Source organism: Callorhinus ursinus, unplaced genomic scaffold (genome assembly GCF_003265705.2).
Source record: "Callorhinus ursinus isolate GAN/ISIS: 27379988/994484 unplaced genomic scaffold, GSC_fseal_2.0 scaffold121, whole genome shotgun sequence".
Classification (NCBI taxonomy): Eukaryota; Metazoa; Chordata; class Mammalia; order Carnivora; family Otariidae; genus Callorhinus; species Callorhinus ursinus.
In genome coordinates this window covers 160,904-175,157 of record NW_027397183.1, presented here as the reverse complement: position 1 = coordinate 175,157, position 14,254 = coordinate 160,904, and the positions used below count along the sequence as shown (strand labels likewise).

General features: G+C 46.3%; 3 protein-coding genes across 5 annotated transcripts; 1 reads left to right on the top strand and 2 right to left on the bottom strand.

The window, feature by feature from the left end:
* Positions 1-39: 39 nt before the first annotated feature.
* PEX11B (peroxisomal biogenesis factor 11 beta) lies at positions 40-5,655 on the bottom strand. 2 transcript variants are annotated; one of them, XM_025858467.2, is made up of 4 exons: positions 5,364-5,655; positions 4,445-4,560; positions 3,856-4,057; positions 40-1,244 (listed from the first exon to the last, which is right to left on the bottom strand). In XM_025858467.2, exons 1-4 carry the CDS (start codon positions 5,417-5,419, stop codon positions 839-841), a joined length of 780 nt encoding a protein of 259 aa, XP_025714252.1. In that variant the 5' UTR covers positions 5,420-5,655; the 3' UTR covers positions 40-838. The 2 variants fall into 2 exon arrangements, with proteins under 2 accessions (XP_025714252.1, XP_073745997.1); XM_073889896.1 differs by lacking the exon at positions 5,364-5,655 and adding an exon at positions 5,175-5,292.
* Positions 5,656-5,785: 130 nt separating this feature from the next.
* LOC112813422 (gonadotropin-releasing hormone II receptor-like) lies at positions 5,786-11,350 on the top strand. The gene is given in 3 exon segments (XM_025858470.2): positions 5,786-6,610; positions 9,875-10,083; positions 10,598-11,350. Coding segments are annotated over 3 exon segments (1,149 nt in total). The 5' UTR covers positions 5,786-6,085; the 3' UTR covers positions 11,013-11,350.
* Positions 9,434-13,051, bottom strand: RBM8A (RNA binding motif protein 8A). 2 transcript variants are annotated; one of them, XM_025858468.2, is made up of 6 exons: positions 12,923-13,051; positions 12,585-12,644; positions 12,386-12,463; positions 12,068-12,204; positions 11,623-11,759; positions 9,434-11,521 (listed from the first exon to the last, which is right to left on the bottom strand). In XM_025858468.2, exons 1-6 carry the CDS (start codon positions 12,987-12,989, stop codon positions 11,476-11,478), a joined length of 525 nt encoding a protein of 174 aa, XP_025714253.1. In that variant the 5' UTR covers positions 12,990-13,051; the 3' UTR covers positions 9,434-11,475. The 2 variants fall into 2 exon arrangements, with proteins under 2 accessions (XP_025714253.1, XP_025714254.1); XM_025858469.2 differs by having other exon boundaries at positions 12,386-12,460.
* Between the last annotated feature and the right edge of the window lie 1,203 nt (positions 13,052-14,254).

Sequence of the window (14,254 nt, the reverse complement as noted above, 5' to 3'; positions counted from 1 at the left end):
GACCTCAGATGACCAGAACACATGGGACCAGACCAAACATTGATGAGCAAACGGACCTTTAATGTGCTGACCTGGAAGGCTTGCTCCCCATCGTGGGCACGGCCACAGCTATTTACACAGAATCACTGTACAGTATTTACAGCAAGATGCTAGACACAGCATCCTTCTGGAGAGGCAAAGAAGGGGTGAGAACAAGCTAGGGAACAAAGCCCTGAAATAAAAGTGTAAGCAGAAATCTGCAGGTGTGAGTAGAGGGAAGGGCCAAGTCATGAGGGAGGCTGGTGATGCAGACATGAAGGAGGAAGTATCAAACTACCTCTGGTGCATGAGGGGAGAATCCACTGGGACATGAAGTCTCTAAAGTTACGATTTGGTGGCATTTGAAGGGGGTAAAATCTGCCACAAGTCACCTTTGTGAGGAAAAAGAAGGCAGTTAGAACCTTACAACAGACTACACCTTCTACCTCCCCTACCAAAAAAGTGATTCTGCTGATTAAATTCCTAGGACAGCAAATTGAGAAGGTAAAAAACAGATGCAGAGACAGAATCTTAAATAGACTCAAGAAACACAAAGTAAAAGGGGTCAAGAGCGACATAGACATTGCAATGAAGGAGGAAAAAGCAAAAGCCCCAGAAGATCTGAACATCAGAATTATCCCATCGACTTCACAAGACACTTCTCTTCACCTCACCTTCCCCAAAGCTCCTCCCTCTACCCCGAACTCTTGGGATCTTAACTTTAACCAAGGAGTAGAATTAGAATGAGGCTGGTACATTAGGGATGATCTAAGATTCCATCTTACCAATTCAGATCCCCTCCTTATCCTGTACCAGAATATCAGGGCTTGAGTCGTAGCCAAGGGCAGATCAGAGTAAGAATAGACAGGATGGAGGACACGAGGCCACAAAGGCCCACAATCCCAGGGCCACAGCGCCAGAGGCCCAGTTTGTCCAGTGGAATGAAAAGATCACAGGCATTTCTGACCACATCCAGCAGAAGTGGGGGATGACCTCGGAGGACCCGAGCCAAGAGCAGGACTCGGAGCTGAAGCTTGAGAGCCAGTTGAGGCAAGCCTCTTCCTGGAGTTCCTGGACCCCCAGGTCCTGCAGTTTCAATTCCTCCTGGGGCTCCTCCTCCGGAACCCTTCAGTCGCCGGCTACAAGCTGAAGACTCTTGCTCCATCAGTAGGCGAATCTCATATGCATCACGGCTCAAATTCATGATGAGGGAAAACAGATAGTACCTGGGATAAACAGGCAAGAGTCAGTAAGGCACATGTAGCCACTTAGCATATCAAACAGAATACTTAAACATTTTTTCCTTCACAGTGCAAAGTGCAAATCATATGTAAGAACACCAGCGGTAAGTGCTACTACCCACTATTAGGGATGTCTTCCCAGCTTTCTGTAACTAATCTGTGTTTACATGTACCTGAAGATCCTGGCTTAAAGTCATGAGCATCATCGAACCTTCCAAGAACACCCTCAAATTTCACTTGTCCACTTGGCAAACCGTTAGCACACACACACATTCAACTTGAACTATAATAATGCAAATGTTTTCAGAGAACAAGCTTCAGTTGTTTGAGAGACTCAGAGACATTATAGATCTTTTAAATCCCATCATTTTGTTAAAACAAACAAACAAAAACAAAAAGCAAGGCCCAGAAGTATTAATCAACTTGCTAAATGTGTTATATTTATCAATTCCTTAAGAACAGTCTATGTTTGGGGCTCCTGGCTACTCAGTCAGTAAAGCTACTCTTCATCTTGGGGTCGTGAGTTTGAGCCCCATGTTGGGTGTAGAAATTACTTAAAAAACAAACAAACAGGGATGCCTGGGTGGCTCAGTTGGTTAAACGTCTGCCTTCGGCTCAGGTCATGATCCCAGCATCTTGGGATGGAGTCCTGCATCGCGTCGCACTCCTTGCTCAGCAGGGAGCTTGCTTCTCCCTCTCCCTCTCCCTGCCACTCCCCCTGCTTCTGTGCTCTGTCTCTGACAAATAAATATATAAATAAATCTGAAAAAAAAAAAACAAAAAACCAGGGGCGCCTGGGTGGCTCAGTCGGTTAAGCATTAAACTCTTGGTCTCAGCTTAGGTCTTGATCTCAGGGTCCTGGGTTCAGGCCCACATTGAAGCCTTCTTAAAAAACAAACAAACAGGGGCACCTGGGTGGCTCAGTCATTAAGCGTCTGCCTCGGCTCAGGTCATGATCCCAGGGTCCTGGGATCAAGCCCTCCATTGGGCTCCCTGCTTGGTGGGAAGCCTGCTTCTCTCTCTCCCACTCCCCCTGCTTGTGTTCCCTCTCTCGTTGTGTCTCTCTCTGTCAAATAAATAAATAAAATCTTTAAAAAAACCAACCAACCAACCAATGAACAGTCTATGGTTTGTGGGTTTTTTTTTTTTTAAGATTTTATTTATTTATTTTAGAGAGAGAGCATGAGTGGGGAGGGGCAGCAGGAGAGGGAGAAAGAACCTGAAGCAGACTCCCACTGAGCACTGAGCACAGAGCCCGAGGCCAGGGGAGAAGGGGGCTCGATCCCACAACCAACCGATCAACCATGAGATGGTGACCTGAGCAGACACCAAGAGCCAGATGCTCAAGTGACTGAGCCACCCAGGCGCCCCAACTGTCTATGTTCACTCCGACAATAGTGGTCTGTACTCAGTGTAATTGTCCTACCTCCAAAACACATCCTGAATCCAATCACATCTCTCTCTCTTACACCCCACCGGCAGCCTCAGCCACCAGCGCCTGTTGCTTGAACTACTACTTTAGTCATTTAACTGGTCTCCCCTTGCCCCCTGCCCCCAACAATCTAATTTCACATAGTAAATCACATCATTACTCCCCTTCTTAAAACTCACCATGGCTTCCTTCCTATCCCATTTAAAATGAACTCTAGGGGCGCCTAGCTGGCACCTTAGTCTAAGCCAACATCATCTCTTGGCCATATTAGGGCATCTCCTTCTCTTTTGCCCTACTGCAATTCATTTTGCACTGCAGCAAGAGAGATCTTCTTTAAACACAATTCGAATCATGTCACATCCCTGTTCAGAACCCATTGTACTTAGGATAAAATTTAAACAAAACTAAACCAAAAATCCTACCATTGCCGAAGAGGCCTTGCATGTGATCTGGTCCCCTCCACATCTCCAGTTCAAATTATGCCCTTCACTCAATACTCTCCATCATGCTGATTTTCTTTCTATTTCTCTAATTCCACAAAATCTTTCTTGGTTTAAAGCCTTAGAATGGGCTATTTTCTGTTTGAGGAGGTCTTCTCTGCTACTGTTTACTTTGCCTAACTTCTTTTCAGACTTCAAATCTGAACTAAAACATTACTTCTCAAAGAGTTCTTCCCTGGCCTTTCAGTCGAAATCAGCTCCCTTTGTTATATACCTCATAACACCCTGTACATTTCTACAAATAATTGGTTTGGTGGTTGTCTTAATATGACTCCCCCACTAGACTAGAAGCTTAGTGAGAATGGGAACCCTATCTGACTCTTTGCTTTATTCCCTAGCCCATAGTAAACACCTCCTCAATATTTTTAGAATGAATGAATGAGCAGGCAGTGAGAGGCATAACCTGTGGTACAGACAGAAACAGATTTAAAGCAATATAATATCTTGTCTTGCCCAATCTCAGTCATTCATCATGGAAGAACATCTGTCTTCCTGAGCCTCCATTCACTATTCTCTGATAGTTTAAAATCTAAATGAAGATCGGAAGCCAAGTGATTAAGATGTGTATATTCTGGGAAGACCCTGAAAGATCTTTCGCTCATAAAAGGCAAGCTATGCAGTGTGGGAAATACCAAAGTTCTTGTAGGATAAAAGGATATCAAACCTGAATGAACGCTGGGCCCACTTCTCCTGATCCACACGGGGGGCTAGTCCAGATTTTCCAGCCCACAGGACATTGTCACAGGCGAAGTACAAGGCTCGATTGAGGTGACTAACAGTGATGCAGAATCTCAGGACAACATCTGATAAGTGCACAGCTCGTTTGGCTGACTCAAGGGCATCTGCTGAGTTACCCAGGCGTAGAACTTGTGGAGATTAGCAAGGAGAAGCAAGGATTTGGAAGGAGAGGCAGAGAGTGAGACACAGAGAAAGAGGAAGCAAGAAGGTGAAAGTCGAGCAAGTGACAGAAACAATAATTACAATTCTTTTAAAAAAGAAGAAAAACAGTTCAAAATTTTTTTTCTTCAAATTTTAATTTGTGTTCCAGTTTGGTTTTCTCAAACTTGCCCCATGCTCTCCAATCCTTCATTAGTCTCTTACCCCTGCTCTCTTATTTCAATGAAGAGGCATGCAGAGCCAAATAAGGGGGAAGAACTGGCAGAGAAGGTCAAGAACAGGAAGGAAGGACTAAAAGAGAATAGCTGGGGATGGAGGAAGTGTGGGAGTAATAAAGCAAAAGCGCGGTTACTTACGCTTTCTTCCTAGGCTCAGATGACCCTCCAGCTGTCGAATTTGTTTCTGTAACTCGGGACTGGCCCCATGTTTCTGTAGTGCATGGCCAAGAAGGGAGCAGGCATACTGGGCGGCCCTGGAGAAGAGGCCAGGCAAGGTAAGGCGGAGACGTCCCTAACCTACCCCTCAAAAGTGTCTTCCAAAGTAAAGTATCGACTTCCCTTTTTCCCAGTTTGAGACCATTCCCTTTCCTCCTCTTTATGCCCACTTCTTACCGTTTCTCCTTCAGGCCAGGGGAAGGGAAAGGCGTTAAGGATAAAAAGGAGCCTAGAAAAGGAGTTGGGGGCATTACTTGGAGTTGAGAAAATAAGAGATTTGACAATGATGAAGTCTGAAGGGGACTGTGAAGGCAGCAGGGGGTCCATCACGAGCACATCAGTGTGAGCATGTACATGACATGTAAGGGAGTGGGGAACAGGTGGAGGGATTATTCTTCAGAATAGGTGAACTAGGAGATTTCAAGGCCCTCTAGCTGACTCGAGAACGAAGACAGGGCGGAGGCAGAGGAGTCCCCGGATGACAGCAGGGTGAGGGGACGAGGGAACTTAAAGCCACTCAGCTCTGGGAGGCAGAGTCCGGCTATCCATCACGGGGCGAACGCTCCTCACGCCACCACCGCCCAGTGAGTAAAGTGCTGGTCTTATGTGGACATGGCCACCCTGAGCGGCCTCCCCGCTGGCCCACTCGTGCCTCAGTTTCCCCATCTTTCCGGTGAGCAGAAACGAATCATCTCCTCACGGCCCGCTCAAATCAGCACCTGGCGGTCCGTCCGGGCCCCCGTAGCCCGAGCTGACCCCTTTTGACCCCCCGTAGTATGAACGGACCTCGCCTCACGAGGATCTTCCTCTGTCCCCACCCCCCTTCCTATTGGGGCCGCACCTACACAGCCGCTCCCGGGCCTGGCTCTGAGCACTGAAGCGAACCCAGGCGTCCATGACAGCGGCAGGCCTGGCTCCGCAGCCCCGCGCCCGCCCCACTGCCCGCCCCTTGTCACGCCTCCTGGACGATCAACGGTGTCTCACGAGGGACAAATATCGCCAGAAAAGAGAGCGAGTGAGGCCGGCCTCGGAATTTCAGAACAAGAAGCGTTTGTCTCTGGACCAACACCAGGGTGTTTTTCGGTGGGTCTCTGTCAGAATATACGCTTATCGGATCGCCTCTATTTTCTAAGCACACTTCCGGCGGTACATTCTTCTTTAAATATTCTGGACCAGGGGCGGGGCTTGCAGCAGGGGCGGGGCGAGAAGGCACGGCAGCGTCTTGCCTGCGCAGCTGGGGTAGGGTTGCCCCGGGGGTGCTTCCAGAACACCCGCAACGCACACACAAACACACAAGCGCTGCGGCCGAACCCAGGGCTGTAGGGGCTAAAGAAGTCTATGGAAGTAGAAGCCAGCACCAGATCCCTGTTCCCTGCGGGACCCTGACATTTGGGCAGGTGACCTCCAGGATACAGATTGAGTCTCCGGAGACAGAGGCTTTAATGGACGAAATTCGCAATAACCAGCTTCAGATCCTAATAAGGAGGGCGAAGAATCAGTGGACGAAGCTAACCGCTTCATACTAACACTTCGTCCTCCCACCCCTTTCCCTTCCAGGTCACCATGTCTGCAGGCAATGGCACACACCCCCCCCCCCCGACCCCGGGGTTAGCAGCGGGGGAGGAGGTCTGGGCGGGATCGGGAGTAGAGGTGGAGGGCTCTGAGCTGCCCACCTTCTCAGGTGCAGCCAAGGTCCGAGTGGGAGTGACCATTGTGCTGTTCATTTCTTCAGCTGCAGGGAACCTGACCGTCCTTTGGTCAGTGACTCGGCCACAACCCGGCCAACTCCGCCCCTCCCCTGTACGACGACTCTTTGCCCACTTAGCAGCTGCTGACTTACTAGTCACTTTTGTGGTTATGCCCCTAGATGCCATCTGGAATATCACCGTTCAGTGGCTGGCCAGGGACATCGCATGTCGGACACTCATGTTCCTGAAACTGATGGCCGTGTATGCTGCAGCTTTCCTGCCTGTGGTCATTGGACTTGACCGTCAGGCAGCCGTACTGCACCAGCTTGGACCCCGCTCAGCTGGAAGGAAACTTCTGGGGACTGCCTGGGGACTTAGTTTCCTGCTTGCCTTGCCCCAGGTGAGTGACTTGTTGGGACTCAAGGGTAGACTGGACAATAATTTGGGTAAACAACAAGAGCGTTTGTTGTCGAGGGGTGTGCTTGACCAGTGGTCACCCATTAATGCTCAGAGGGGAGCCTCTGCTGTCTTGCAAATTAAGATCATTGCATGTTAATCTGTATCTCTATTAAGAGCCTACATCTTCAAAGCAGTACCCTCTATCTATGCCTTTTTGCATCCTCCCAGCTTCTTCAGGAGACTGTTGCAGAAACTCTAGGGATAAAACATATATGGGGGTCTATAAAGAAGACAGTGAAGTCAGGGGCTTTGGTTAAAACTCTGTGGTACAGTCACTCTCCATTCAAAAAATAATGTTAATCACCCCTAGGCACACCCTAATGCTCTATCAAGGATTGAGCAGCAAAGACCTGCCTTCAGGAAACTTAGACTAGTGCAGAAGACATATTAGTATGCAATTATAATACAGTACGCAGTAAAGCATTATGCTAAAGGTAAGCATAAGGAGCTAAAGAACAATGAGAATGTCTGACCCGCTCTTGGACAGTCAGGGAAAACTTCTCAAAGACATTAAAACGGATTGTTTTTGATTAAAATAAGAGAGGTGTGAGACAAGTTAAAACAGGAGGAATGCTGGGGAGGGTGGAAGGTAGAGGAATTCAAAGTAGTTGTCGCTAGAGTTGAGGTCTAGAAAATGGGTGAGTGGGCGCCTGGGTGGCTCAGCCAGTTAAGTAGCTGCCTTCAGCTCAGGTCATGATCCCGGGGTCCTGGGATCGAGCCCCACGTCGGGCTCCTTGCTCAGTGGGGAGCCTGCTTCTCCCTCTCTCTCTCTGCATCAAATAAATAAATAAAATCTTAAAAAGAAAGAAAGAAAATGGGTGAGTAATGAGCCTGGATGGGAAGGAAGAGCCACGTCATAGATATTAAGGTTGTACTTCATCCTGAGGGCAGTAGAGAGACACTAAGATAAAAGATGGAGAGTCACATAATGAGATTTGTATTTTTTACTCTAGCTTTATTGTGAAAACTGGAAAGAAAACTAGAAAGAAAATGGAGCATCTGAACTTGAGTACCAGTTATCAAATCTCATGTATTGACAATGAACTAGAAATCTAGAAAAAAAAAAATGAAATATGAAGCAATTCCTTTAAGACCCAAACCAAAACCACCACTACCCTCTGAGGGGAAGGAGTAGAGCAGCATCTTGGGAGACCACGATTAGGAATCTACCTAGAAGGGGCTCTGGAATGACAATGCATTATAGAATCAGATTTAAAATATGATTTAAATCCTCAAATATTAGAGGGCGCCTGGGTGGCTCAGTTGGTTGGGCGGCTGCCTTCGGCTCAGGTCACGATCCTGGAGTCCCACATCGAGTCCCACATCGGGCTCCCTGCTCAGCGGGGAGCCTGCTTCTCCCTCTGACCCTCTTCCCTCTCGTGCTCTCTCTCATTCTCTCTCTCAAATAAATAAAATCTTTAAAAAAAAATAAATCCTCAAATATTAGAAATATAACTACCAAAAGTTAGTCTGACTATAGTTCTAAGACAAACAGTGCTTCTAACAATGCTGCAAGCAGGACCTCTGCTACCCAAAGCTTTAAAAAGCAGCATTGCTGCCTCAGTGCAAAAGGTATTACAATTGTTTATATGAAGCAAATTTTAGATGTGGACTGGGAGGTAGAAGCCTGTTTTTGTTGCATTGTTTTACTTTGTTTTTTTCTGAGTCTAGGCTCTACTAACTAGCTATATGACTTTGGCTAAATCACTTGAAACCAATGGGCTGCAAGATATTAGATAGGAGTTTCATCATTTGTCACATTCTGACAACTGCAATCTCCATTTGTTTCAATGGCAAACTGATGACATTATGATACATGTGCAAAAGATGGTATTTTTGGTTCCAAATTAGCATCCTGTTGTATAAATTCTGCATTGCCCATATGTTCTATTTAAAATATTAATCTTACCGGGCGCCTGGGTGGCTCAGTTGGTTGGGCGACTGCCTTCGGCTCGGGTCATGATCCTGGAGTCCCGGGATCGAGCCCTGCATCGGGCTCCCTGCTCAGCGGAGAGTCTGCTTCTCCCTCTGACCCTCCCCCCTCTCATGTGCTCTCTCTCTCTCTCATTCTTTCTCTCAAATAAATAAATAAATAAATCTTAAAAAAAATATTAATCTTACCTTCAAGGACTAATATGTCAATAAAAAAAACCTTTTTTTAAGTGTGGTGGTAGTGTGGTGAGGGAGTTATTGGAATAGTTAGAAATTATCTTTGAAGGCTCAAGTTTCTAAGTATCATAAGTGGTTGAAAGGAAGGTTTCTGTAGTGGGTGATAAACTGTATAAAATAGGGAGAAGGAAAGGCAGAGGTAGGGCTACAGACCAAACTCTAAGTCCAGGAGCCTTGCTTATTTTTAAACCCCTTTTCACAAGATGTCAGGTACATCTAGGCATAGTGCAAAAAGAAACCAAACCAACCAATCAAAAAACCTACAGATATATGGACTCAAGACAGGCAAAGGGGAAAGATGACTCCCCAACTAGCTCAGAGTAGCTGATCGTAACTCCAAGCCATTCATAAAACTGTGTCTGTGGCTGATACTATTCACCTTTCCTAAAAGTCCCTCACGCCTGCTGAAATCACTTTCCCAAATGCCTTAGATCTAGGAATCAGAGACCCACTAAGCTTGACTTTTATCAAACTAACAGTGACTCAATCTGCCTTACCTGAATCAAGGTACTAACCCTGAAGCTCTAAACTGAAAAATACTCTTTAGCCAAAATCTCAGCAATTTACCAAAAAGGGGAAGGGGAAGCCAACAGCATTTGGAAAATGTTAAATTTTATTACTTAACATTGTTTCACTGTTATAGTTACTGTACATAAGACTATCACTAAAGGTCACTTCACAGAGTGGCTGCAAAATGGCCTGAAATTTTAGCAGCACCCATTTTATACAAAATTTCTTTTTCCACAGAATTAGACACATCAAAAAAATCATTTCAGCTAAAAATGTTGGTGAGGTGGTAGAAACATCCTTTTACAAAGCGCAATGTCAGAACAGTACTGGAGGAGGCAAGATTCTTTAAGTCCCGTAGCCTAAGGGGAAGACAGGGATTCTCAAGTTTTGAACCTTTTAAATATGGCACTATGGATGAACTCAGCACTACCCAGCTTTGCAGAGAATTAAGGATGAACTGGGATAGTGTGACCGGGGAAAAGGGTGAAGGGGGACCAGTTCTAATAGTCCTCAAACTCCACTCCAGCTGTTCCTGTTCCACACCGTCCGCCGAGCTGGCCCAGGCCCGTTCACTTAGCGTGTCACCAAAGGCAGCTTCAAGGCTCGATGGCAAGAGATCACCTATAACCTCTTCACCTTCTGCTGCCTCTTTCTGCTGCCACTGACTGCCATGACTGTCTGCTATAGCCACATTGTCCTCAGGGTGTCTAGTGCCCAGACAAGGAAGGGGAACCATGCTAAGACTCCAATCTCCGGGCCCTAACCCATACCCTAAAAACTATTGCCTCTAGCCTCATTTACTGATCTAATAGTTTTCTATCAAACCAAAAGTGACATCATAACCATCCCTCTAGCACCTGATGCTACAAGTATTTTCTAAATGCCTCCGATTATAACCAGCCTCTAGCCACCCTCCATTGTTGAGTTAGCCAGGCAAGATTAAGGAGAAAGGTGATCAGTGTTCTCCTTTAGTCGTGGACACCATCAAGTCTTCAAGTAGTCTTAGCAGCTTCATAATACCACACCTCAATCAAAACCTTTCCTCCAGCATGTCTGTCATACTCCCTAGGGGAGAGGGGGGAGCATACAGTCCCAGTCTGGGAAGGGAAGAGGATGTGCAACATTAACTCCTATTTGCCACATTCTCTTCCTTGTATCAGGAGAACTCCAGCTCACCATCCCTGCCTGTTCATCCTACACTCAATTCAGAAGCTGAGTGGTTCTGAATTTGAGTGTTTTCTAAATTCCCAGCCCCTGCTGGTGAATTTGCCCTCCGTTGCTCCTTAGACAATCGCTCCCGTGTTCGCCTGCGGGCCCTGCGACTGGCCTTCCTTGTCTTGCTGACCTTCGTCCTCTGCTGGACACCTTATTACCTGCTGGGCCTGTGGTACTGGTTCTCTCCCACCATGCTAACTGAAGTTCCCCCCAGCCTCAGCCACATCCTTTTCCTTTTTGGCCTCCTCGATGCTCCTCTGGATCCTCTCCTCTATGGAGCCTTCACCCTTGACTGCCGAAGAAGGCACCAAGAACTTAGTATAGACTCTTCCAGGGCAAAACGTTCTGAGAGAATGCCCTGACAGGAGATTCAAGCCCTTAGACAGCTGCAAGTACAAACAAACATGGCAGCAGGAAGGACAGGAGAAACAGGAGAGACATTCCTGTAACATCCATTTGCATGGAACAGAGTATACAAGAACAAAATAATTATGCTTTAATATCACAAGAACACCTCACTTCTACCCAGGCTCTCTTAGCTTCCAAGAAAAAGAAGTACTGAGCAGTGTCTCTACTTTGACCCTAGCTGAAACTTGAGACTATATCTAATGTAGAAATTCAAACAGAATTGAGGCCCAAGAAGTATCTTCACAGTGACCCAAACTGCCTTACTGTAAATAGTGCTTCCGAGCTGGCAATGTTAGAAGAGGAAAGTAATTTTAAATGTACAAAACAAAAATGGGACATTTATTCCTAACTCAAAAACAAAAACAAAAACAAAAACCAACCCACTAAGCAAGTCGGGTGAGAGATTAAATATTAACACAGTGAGTTCTACCCCTGCCCTATTTCTCCAAGGCTGCATGGCCAAGTAGAATCTCTGGAGAGAACATCTGGACAACAGAGGACCTCTCAGCGCCGCCTCCGGTCTGGACTCCTGCTGCGTCTTCGGCCACCTCTAGGGTAAAGGAAGGGCCCATCAGAGGAACATAATACAACATCCTTATTCTGTTTTGCTCATGTTCCCTTCACCAAGATAGTTTGCCCTCTCCACTTTACCTCCTCTTGCCCTTGGGTGGACCCCGAACAAAACACCAGTCCACACTGATCGGCTGTCCCATCAAATCCTGGCCATTGAGTCCCTCCATAGCAGCCTGGGCCTCCTTGTATGTTTCATACTCAACTAGAGTATACCCCTGGGACAAGTGAAAAGACAGAGATCAAAACTCTCATATTCCACCAAACACCACCTAAGTATCCTCTTCCTCAAATCTAAACTCATACTCAAATACAAAAATCTATAAACTTTAAACAAATGTACATCATATATCCTTATTGTACATACAAAATGTGTCTGTTTCCGTCTCTTTGCTATGTCTGACAAAATCAATTTCCAATCTCATTTTAACTTTGCTCTTGGCCAATCACAAGAAACACGGGAGAACTATCAAAGCTATCTAAAGGTTATGGGGGAAGAGAGGCAATAGGGTGTCGCTTAGGATACCTTCAGGTATCCTGTACGCCTGTCCAGGTTGAGGTGGATGTTTTTTATTTCCCCGTACTCTGCAAATTTGTCATGGATGTCTTCTTCAGTGGCTTCCTCATGGACTCCAGTGACAAAGAGAATCCAGCCTTCAACAGCTGTTGGGGAGGGAGGGAGGTTTGAGCACAAGAGAAAAACTTCAAGCAAGATCACAAGAGTGGAGTAAGTGGGGATTCCAGAGACTGGTTAAGGTATCTCCGACCCCATTCCTACTGGGTTTTATTTCATTGGTCCATAATTCCCTACAAACAGATTCCCTACAGGCTACATTTTACTTACAGCGTTGCGGTCCAGGTTCATCACCATCCTGTTCCACGCTGTCATAATCTTCACGCATCCGTGCTCGAGACCCTTCTTCTATATGGAACATACAAGAGATCACCAGAAATCCATTCTCCCACTGTTCCCCATGAGTCTGAATGGGGACTCCAAAACTCGTAGAATGTCGCCATTCTAGACCCATTTTCCCCACACTCACCGGAGCCAAAGCCGCGGCCCTTCCGTTTTTTCGCCTTTTCTTTCAGTTTGTGGATGCTCTCTGGAGCCCCAGAAGTGAAAGAATGAGTAACAAAAATAACAAGTATTTGTAACAATAGTCTCTTTACGGACACATTATCTGAAAGCTGCCCCACCACCTCCACTCCCATTCCCTTCCCGGTCCCACCCACATTCCTCCCGAAGGGGGCGCTGTCTCTAATCCAACTGAAACCCGATTCCCCGAATCCCATCCTCCCTGCCGGGAAAGGAAATTATCTTCCTATGAGTCCCTTCTCTCGCACCTTCCCCGCTTCCCGCAGCCGCCTGCACTGTCCTCACCGTCCCCATCCTCATCCATGGCGAAATCCTCGCCCCCAGCCTCGTGAAGATCCAGCACGTCCGCCATCTTGCCTTCCTTCTTACTCTCGTCTGTGCCGCTCAGGCACTAGGCACCTCGGGAAACTGTCGCGGAGGGGAAAAGTCGCTAGTTAAATTGACCAATCAAAAGCTAAGTCTAAGTCCCGCCCCCGGCGCGGTGAAAATACGCAAATGAAGGCGGGCCTAGTTCGGGAAGATGCCGGAAGTGTTCCTGTAGCCATCTTGAGCAGTTGGTGAGCTAAGTGGAGTAGATCTCTAAGGGGCCGCCAGCGGGTAGGTGCAGACAATGGCTTCCTATTAATTAGGGCAGCCGAGGAAAAATACTACTGCCGGAGAATCACTGCCTGATTTCTTTATTAGAGGATTGTTTTCCGTCTCCTTGGACTCCATACTAGGAAATGGAACTTGATGAATGTTTTTTTCCCTCAAAACTTCTAGACCCGTACCCTGTTCGAAGGAGTAGCTGGATCCGTGATGGAAACATTTTTAAAATAGTTCAGTCAGCAATGCTGGCTCAAAAAGCTGCTTCCGGTTCGTACTGCAGCACCGAATTTGTCTCTCAAGAAAACTAACAGACCTGGCTGTCAGTGAACTAGGATTGGTGAGACAGGTATCAGCTGCTTATTTTTTTAAGATAAACTCTCAAACTCTTGCCACCACCTCCGAGAGTTAAAAAAAAAAAAAAAAAAAAAACATGGCTTTAAACAAAATAGGGACTTTAGCTCTTTGAGAATGGTGCAGGTATTTCATGTTTTAAAAACCTAGGAGTTTTTTGCCTAGGACGCAAAACCCATATTGCCCCCAAATTCTGGAATCCTGATGTAGGCCTTCAACAGTGGTGGACTGCACATCCACTTATTTATTAATTTTTTTAATCAAACAGTTATAATATGTGTATCTAATACTAGAGAAGGTGCTGGCAATGAAAGGAAAAATAATTACGTTATCAGCAATTACTTTATATAATTATGAGAGTGATGATTGCTATCACAAAGTTGTTATGGCAGTACAAAGGAAGTTTATAATAGGACTGGGAATAAGAAGGCTTCCATTTGAACTAGGCCTTTAAGACTGGATAGTTTTCCAGGCAAAGCAGTTGTACTGAGACTAGGAGACACTAATCCATTCTCCACAGTAGGTAGTGTGATCTTTGAAAAAATCAGCTGGCCTTATCCCTACCAAAAACCCTTCCTTATTCTTGCACTTGGAATAAAATTCAAACCACCTGCTCTGCCAGTTTCCAACGACTTCCATCACCAAAGTCTCATTAAGCTCTCCCTACACTTTCCCTTA

What these genes read in the sequence shown, in the direction of transcription:
- PEX11B (XM_025858467.2), bottom strand. Translation starts at nt 5,419, where the DNA reads ATGGACGCCTGGGTTCGCTTCAGTGCTCAGAGCCAGGCCCGGGAGCGG. An exon ending in TCTGAGCCTAGGAAGAAAGC is followed by an intron (nt 4,058 to 4,444) that starts GTAAGTAACCGC and finishes AATCTCCACAAG; the next exon opens with TTCTACGCCTGGGTAACTCA. An exon ending in TGGGCCCAGCGTTCATTCAG is followed by an intron (nt 1,245 to 3,855) that starts GTTTGATATCCT and finishes TGTTTATCCCAG; the next exon opens with GTACTATCTGTTTTCCCTCA.
- RBM8A (XM_025858468.2), bottom strand. Translation starts at nt 12,989, where the DNA reads ATGGCGGACGTGCTGGATCTTCACGAGGCTGGGGGCGAGGATTTCGCC. An exon ending in TGAACCTGGACCGCAACGCT is followed by an intron (nt 12,205 to 12,385) that starts GTAAGTAAAATG and finishes CCTCCCCAACAG; the next exon opens with CTGTTGAAGGCTGGATTCTC. An exon ending in GGCGTACAGGATACCTGAAG is followed by an intron (nt 11,760 to 12,067) that starts GTATCCTAAGCG and finishes CACTTGTCCCAG; the next exon opens with GGGTATACTCTAGTTGAGTA.